Source organism: Cyprinodon tularosa, unplaced genomic scaffold (assembly GCF_016077235.1).
Source record: "Cyprinodon tularosa strain WSP-4 unplaced genomic scaffold, ASM1607723v1 ctg89, whole genome shotgun sequence".
Classification (NCBI taxonomy): domain Eukaryota; kingdom Metazoa; phylum Chordata; class Actinopteri; order Cyprinodontiformes; family Cyprinodontidae; genus Cyprinodon; species Cyprinodon tularosa.
Genome location: NW_024039662.1, coordinates 1,426,395 through 1,433,142, shown reverse-complemented (window position 1 = coordinate 1,433,142; position 6,748 = coordinate 1,426,395). Strand labels below are relative to the sequence as shown.

At 39.8% G+C, this 6,748-nt stretch overlaps 2 protein-coding genes across 3 annotated transcripts in view; both read left to right on the top strand.

Moving 5' to 3' along the window:
• The first annotated feature begins 177 nt into the window (after nucleotides 1-177).
• Nucleotides 178-3,481, top strand: nol12 (nucleolar protein 12). 2 transcript variants are annotated; one of them, XM_038273783.1, is made up of 6 exons: nucleotides 178-342; nucleotides 639-744; nucleotides 832-880; nucleotides 965-1,110; nucleotides 1,193-1,281; nucleotides 2,822-3,481. In XM_038273783.1, the coding sequence occupies exons 1-6, from the start codon at nucleotides 233-235 to the stop codon at nucleotides 3,015-3,017; spliced, it is 696 nt and encodes a 231-aa protein (XP_038129711.1). In that variant the 5' UTR covers nucleotides 178-232; the 3' UTR covers nucleotides 3,018-3,481. The 2 variants fall into 2 exon arrangements, with proteins under 2 accessions (XP_038129711.1, XP_038129710.1); XM_038273782.1 differs by having other exon boundaries at nucleotides 965-1,122.
• Nucleotides 3,482-4,275: 794 nt separating this feature from the next.
• Nucleotides 4,276-6,748, top strand: part of LOC119775712 (TRIO and F-actin-binding protein-like) — a 29,368-nt gene continuing 26,895 nt past the window's right edge. Inside the window, exons 1-3 of the mRNA XM_038273784.1 lie at nucleotides 4,276-4,563; nucleotides 5,580-5,719; nucleotides 5,940-6,121. Coding sequence (XP_038129712.1) covers nucleotides 4,291-4,563; nucleotides 5,580-5,719; nucleotides 5,940-6,121 — 595 coding nt within the window. The 5' untranslated portion in view covers nucleotides 4,276-4,290. The remainder of the gene's footprint in view (nucleotides 4,564-5,579; nucleotides 5,720-5,939; nucleotides 6,122-6,748) is intronic.

The window sequence follows — 6,748 nt, the reverse complement described above, 5'->3', positions numbered from 1 at the left end:
AACTGGTATATTTTATTTAACTTCTTGCCATATAGATATATCTACAAATACAAATATTTACAAATAATAAAAATGCTGAAACATTTTCTATTTTTTTATTTTATTTATTTTTTTACATTAAACACACTAATTAATTAAGGTGTCGTGTCCGACTGGGACCACAAGTTAACGCGCGTGTTCCTCATCGGACATCATTTATTGACGGAACTCTGTGGAGACTCACGTGTTAAACATGAAAAACCCTAAACACAACAATACTGGATCAAAAAAGGCTAAATTCAAGCCTGGCTCGAAGAAAAGAGAAAATAAATGCGTCGTGACGTTTGACGACAAAGACAGACAGTGAGTAGTTGTGACGTTACGGTGAAGCTGCTAGCCAACTAGCTAACATGTTAGCCTAGCATCATAACAATATTTTCCTGTTTTTTTATTTTTTATATCAGCTGATGTGATTAGATGCGCGAAATGCGTGATAAATGTGAAGTAAATCATTTCTATTTGGGTAAAGCCAGCATATTTATTGTTTATATTTAATCCCAGTAGTTGACATAGAATATCAGGCTATTTTGAATGGCTTTAACCTGCAACATACTTTTTTTAATTTGCTTAATGTTTTTGTTCCTTTTATCCTCTGCCAGGGACTATCTGACTGGTTTCCATAAGCGAAAACTAGAAAGAAGGAAGGCAGCAGTGGCAGAAATAAAAAAGAAAATAAAAGAAGAGCAGAGCAGAGTCAGAGAAGAAGTGAGTGTTAAAAACAAAACTTAAAACCAAAATTAAGTCAATTAATGGGCTGGATTTTCTTTGACTCATATTCTATTTGTTTTTCAGCGTCATAAAGAATATATAAAGATGTTGAAGGAGAGGGAAGAGGCGCTTGGTGAGTTTCAAAGGAGCTCTACAAACTTTAATGACTATTTTTGGTCACACTTTATTTTTTTCTTTTCAATGTTTTCTTTTGCAGATGATGCAGAAGACGAACTTGAAGATGCTGTGATCAGTACCACAGAGTCTGTTCAATATGATCACCCCAACCACACTGTTACCGTGACAACCATCAGTGATCTCGACCTCACAGGGGGTCACCTGCTCGCCCCTGCAACAAATGATGTAAACGTCCCTGTGGTTTTGTGTGTGACGTAGATTATGGGGTTATTGTCAGGCGTCTGACTTGGATTGCTCTGTTTCAAAGGCCGGTGAGGAGAGTGAGAATAAAGACGAGGTGGAAGCAAAAAGGCACACAATGCCGAAAAAACCAAGGGATGTGATCATGAACAAAAAGTAAGTTAACTCCTCTCAGCAATTCCTCTTTTTTTCCAGTTATTATTAAAAAAAAAGTCTAAATGTTGTAATCTCAGAGAAAAAGATTGCTATGTATAAGAGTATATATAACCACAAATATACCTTACTAAAGTCGGTCAATTTATTCAGTTTCCTGCTCTGTTAACAAGCCTAGGATACGATCATCCTTAATGCAGCCGATCAAAGACAGTTGTGTGTTTAGGATTGACGGATGGAGCTTCTTCCGTTCCTAAAGTCAGACACTGCTTAATGACGGGAAAAGTTTCAAAAATTTTGTTTTTCTTTTTAGTCGGCTGACTGACAGTAATTAGCAACAGATGAGGAGAGGGCACTTCTGTGTTAATTGGACACTTAATCAGCTGCTTTTGAATTCAAAATGTCAGAAAGGCAAAATTAAAACTTTTATTGGTTTTAAAAGTTTTTGTGAAAATCGTACCTTAAGCTCCTGTCACACCATGACAATTTAGCCAGCGTATGCCTGACTCAAAGTACTTTGAGAAATTTTGATTATGCTCAGGAAATGTTGAGCATGCTCGAAATTGCCTGCGTATGCTCATACGTGGGCCATAAGTTACAGGTAAGTTATTTGATCGTTGACATACGTTAAGTGTAAGTTACTCATAAGTGTGGTGTCTAGTTTATCCAAAACATATTAGTAAGTTGTGCATAACTAAAGAGTAACTTATCAAGAACTTGCCTCCAAAGCATATCAATGTATCTGACGTGTTCCAGACAACCACTGAATGTGCTTCTAACTTGCAGCTATTGTTTAATGGCGTATTGGCAGCGTTTTGGTATAAAAGGGGGTTTTCAGGAGGAAACTGTCAGTTCTCCTCCAGACTTTATCTCCACCTTAGAGTGAACGCGAAGGTGAGTGTGATGGATCCTCCCTGTGTTTACGTCCACAGGCACGAACAACAAAGTTCCTAGCAGACATGACACTGAATCTACAGCGACTACAAACCCTCTTTTTTTTTTTTTCTCTCTCTCTCTCTTTATTTCTTTTTTTTTTGACTGGTGGTAAACTGCAGCAAGGCTAATACCGCGATCAAATAAATCTTTTTATGCAGGCTGGGTGCTTCCGGACGCATTGCTGCCTCCCTCAGGACACTGGCTTGTGACATTTCATGGGCATTTATGCTGCCATACGTTATGCATAAGTTAAGCTGTCGTTTGACATAAGTTCTGGACTCGTTATGAAAACTATGTATACGCCTAAAATAAAAAAAATACATAGAAAGTTCAGCGTATCCCAGCATTTTAGAAGATTCTGGGACGTCAGGTATACGCTGGATAAATCCCCAAGGTGTGACAGGGGCTTTAGTACGAGCCATGCTAAATCCCATGGTGGTTAAAAGGTTTCACTGCTTTCTGCTTCAGACCCTGGTAGAGTAGACAATCACACCTACTACTTTCTTCTTTTGGTTCCCTGATGACACAATTGCTGTGTGATTTTAATCTATTTCTACCTGCCTGCTCTCAGTCCGTATCCGATCTTTTCGCTCTTCTCCCACTACAGGATCCGTTCCCTTACGACGGCACTCAGCACATGCACCAGCAAGCGGAAGAGGAAAGGGAAGCAGGAAGGTCGAGGTAGACGAGGACATCGGACCGACAAGAGACCCGGTGTCACAGAGGGGGTCCGCAGAGGTGGGAGGACCAGCAAGAAGCAGAGACGTAGGCAGACGGGGAAGAAGATGCAACATCTGGACTAAACGGCAGCATGTGAAAAGCAGCCTCTAAAATGATGGGACATTTTGTATCAAAGTCAGTTTGTTATTCTGTTTTCAAACAGAAGGATGAAGATGTTCTCCTCTACATTTTCTCAGTACTCTGGAGTTCATTAATATTTGCCTCTGGATATATCTTGTATTTTTGAACTGTTTTGAAGTTTTTTTTATAAAACAAATCTAACTTTATGAATAAATATGTCATGATTTTACCAGGAAGTGATGTGTCGAATAAAGTTAGTTTGTTCTCTTTGGGATTTTGTCCCTCTGTGTTCTATTGTTTAATTAGGAAACATGATGCTGTAGTCAACATCCTCTGTGGTTCATCAGGAAACAGAGCCTCAGCTTTGTATTTCCTCTGTAATACTTTTTCTATGTGTGTAAGTTTAAAAGGCTCCAAGGTTCAGAGCAACATTTATCTGTAATGTACATTAAACGCCCCTAACTGGCTAGTGTTTACTTATTTACGTTAACCCGAGCCGACACGTGCCAGCTGTCACCCCAGCGTTTCATTTTGCTTTCTACAGCCCATGATATTTAATACAACCGCCCCAAAGAGGGAACCAATGGCTCCATGTTGGTTCATAGCTCATGTTTGCTGCAGGGACAGTGATGCGATGAATCAACTAAGAATGTCATAGATGCTTTAGCGTCGCCCTCTTCTCAAAACAGCCAATAGGATCGAAGCAATGTTTTCTATTAGCCCAGGAGCATAGAGAGCATGGGGAATAGTAGGCATGTTGGTGGTGGGGGTTTGACCAGTTTATCCACCAGTTCAAACAGCAGGAGCCTCTCTGATATGGTAATGCATTTTTTTTTATTATCCTCTGGCATTCAAAAATTCTTGTCTTTATTTCTCTTTTAAGACTTTTTTTTTTTTTTTTTAGAAACATTCGTTTTTGAACTTGAGAACATATTTGATGTCTAGCAGTATTGCTTTTTCTTCAGGTGCTTTGCGTATGCAAAGAATGAATATCTGCTCTTAAATTTTCGCAGCATGTAAAATCCTTTAATAGTGGATGAACTATAAAATTAATGATTCTTACTTTGTCAATGATGCACAAATGCTTTTGGCTGAATAGGAAACAAAGCAGCTACAGTCCTCTACGAAGCTGTTTATAAAATATTCCCAATTCCTCATGGGATGCACAAGATGATTCCTGATAATATAGTTTTTTTTTTTTTACTTTTTTAATGGAAAATAATTTTTTGACACCTGGAATGCAATGATCAGGGAGTCTCCCTGTCCAGAGTTGCCATGTCCCACTCCAGCGATGAGCCCACATGTCCCAAGTTCCAACCCAATATCTTTGACCCCTCCCGCTGCCACGAGTGCCTGCGCCAGAAACACCTTCATACAAGTGTGGCAGAAAGAACCGAGCCACAGCATCAGCAGAAACCTCTGCCTCAGGATGGGGATAAAACTGAGAAAAGCGCTGGAGTTGGAAGGGAGGTCGGGTCGAGTGGGAGAGCGCTGCTGACGCCCATCTCATCTCAGGCAGAGGAAGGAGACACCAGCAGCAGCTGCAAGGTAAGAAAGGAAGCGGGGTAACCTGGAGAAGAGGTGCTCTGTGTAAAACAAGAACACAATGGGTGCTGACTGATTGGATTAATTTGGATTAGGGAACAGTCTGGCTGACAGAACTTTCAGGTCAAAGGTCAAGGCAGCAGAAAGGTAAAGGAGGTTAGATGAAAACAGTATTTTTTATTCTTGCCTCTTAAGATCTGACTTAGAAAAATATATATAGTTTAACCTTAAGGTCTGTTTTAAGTGAACAAAGGTGGCAGTTACCTTCATTTATAGCAGACATGAAAACAGACAATGAGATCATAAAGACATTTGCTGCTTTTTAGTAAAGAAAGAAAAATAAACAGGTCACAGCAGAGGTGATAACGTGGACCAAGGTAACAGCTGTGGCTCCTATTATAAATGAATGAGCCTGGATCAATTACTGGTCTCCAGGGAAACGGTAGCCTTTTAAAAAGAAGTGCAATGCAGAGTAAGAATTAACAGGATTAAAGCTTTTTACTGCCTTTGTTTCTTTCCTTGACTTTTAATATTGAAGCTTCAGCCATTGGGATTATTTTTGTTTGTTTCAAGAACATTTTTACATTAATAAGGTATTTTTTTCTTTCCTTGAAGGCAGCTGTGTCCTTGAAGACAGCACTTTCTGGCAGAGTTTTTTTTTTTTTTTTAGCATTTCAAGATAATGATGTAAGCAAAAAAAAAAAAAGAATAGGATGTTGAAAAATTAATGAGGAAAGCCACAAGTCTGATCAGGTTACAGACGTGTGACTCTAATCAAACAGTATGAACATGTGAGCGTCTGTCAGAGATGACTTGGAGTGTAATCTGTAAAATTCCTGGGGGTGTAACTCCATTCCAAACATCTACACTTTAGTGGTTCCCATAATTTTTATCACATCTGGGTTTAGACTGTTTTTTAAAGATTTGAGGATTGAGATCAATGTCATTGCAGCTTGGAGAAAGATGGGTTATTTTGCCACTTTGTGATTGGTCCGTGTCATTCCCTGTCGCCCTATCAGGAGGACTCTGACAGCGTTTCAGTGGTAAGCAGCTACTGTGATGTCAGCAGAGGTCAGGCGGGTAATGTGGAGACCTCTCTGTGCATCTTGAGCCCTGACTGCAAGCTCTATATCTGTGAGGACGACAACAGCACAGACAGGTAGGAGAACCGGATTATAACTGGAGGACATTTAGACAAGCTAGACATTTTAATTTAAGGTTTAATATGTTTGATTGAATTATTCTAGTCATGTAGGGAGATCAGCTTAAAGTTAAGGCAGTCACATTAAAATTTTTCTGGTGCTTCTCACTTCTTCTTTGGTTGTCTTTATTTTGAAGTTTCACCATCCCACGTCTACGTATGTCAATCTTCCAAACAGCTGTCGTGAGCAGAGCGAAGAGTTCAGTTGTTCTGTAAGTACAGACGACGAATACTTGCCGATTCGACGTCAACCCACCAAACTCAGGATGACCCGGCTGGACCCTCCACCTCACCGGCCCAACCCTCGGCAGGCCTGGATGGAGGAAACCAGAGGTGGAGGCAGCTTTTCTAGAGGTTCAGGTGAGATCAAAACTGCTAGCATAATTCTTAGGCTTTCAGATTTCAATGGAAAAGGTGCATGACTAGGAAGACTCTTGAATGTCAGAGAAAAAGATCTCCTGATCTTTGAAGGTATGTAGTTGCGGACATTGTGTGAAGCAGTATAACCAGTCACCAGTACACCTATGACTTATTTTACTTCTAGATCAAGTTACTACCACAGGTGTCCTTTTCTCACAATCCCCATCTGCAGTCAGCATCTGAGGTGTCAAAGACTAATTATCAGTAATACAATATATACTCTACCCGCTCCTCTCTAGGTACACTGGTTTAATTCCTTGCTGTTAACCACATGACAGCAACTTAATGCCTTGAGAGATCTAGGTGTGGCAAAGGTGCTGAATGCATAGATATGCTGTGTTTAAATTAGAATGGGCAGAGGGGTTCAAAATGATGTCTAATCTATATTATCTCAATGTAGCCATTTTTGAAAGGTACTTCCTGCCAAAAACTGTCACAAAGCTCAAATTTGGAGTCATTGCAAATACCTGTATGATATATAGTCTTTGCAAGGAAGTGCTTTGATTGCACCAAATGTTAGCTATTATTTAATTGCAGTGCATTCCAGTTGCTGTTTATTGTGTCATA

What these genes read in the sequence shown, in the direction of transcription:
- nol12 (XM_038273782.1), top strand. Translation starts at nt 233, where the DNA reads ATGAAAAACCCTAAACACAACAATACTGGATCAAAAAAGGCTAAATTC. An exon ending in AGAGCAGAGTCAGAGAAGAA is followed by an intron (nt 745 to 831) that starts GTGAGTGTTAAA and finishes TTTGTTTTTCAG; the next exon opens with CGTCATAAAGAATATATAAA. An exon ending in CAAATGATGTAAACGTCCCT is followed by an intron (nt 1,123 to 1,192) that starts GTGGTTTTGTGT and finishes TCTGTTTCAAAG; the next exon opens with GCCGGTGAGGAGAGTGAGAA.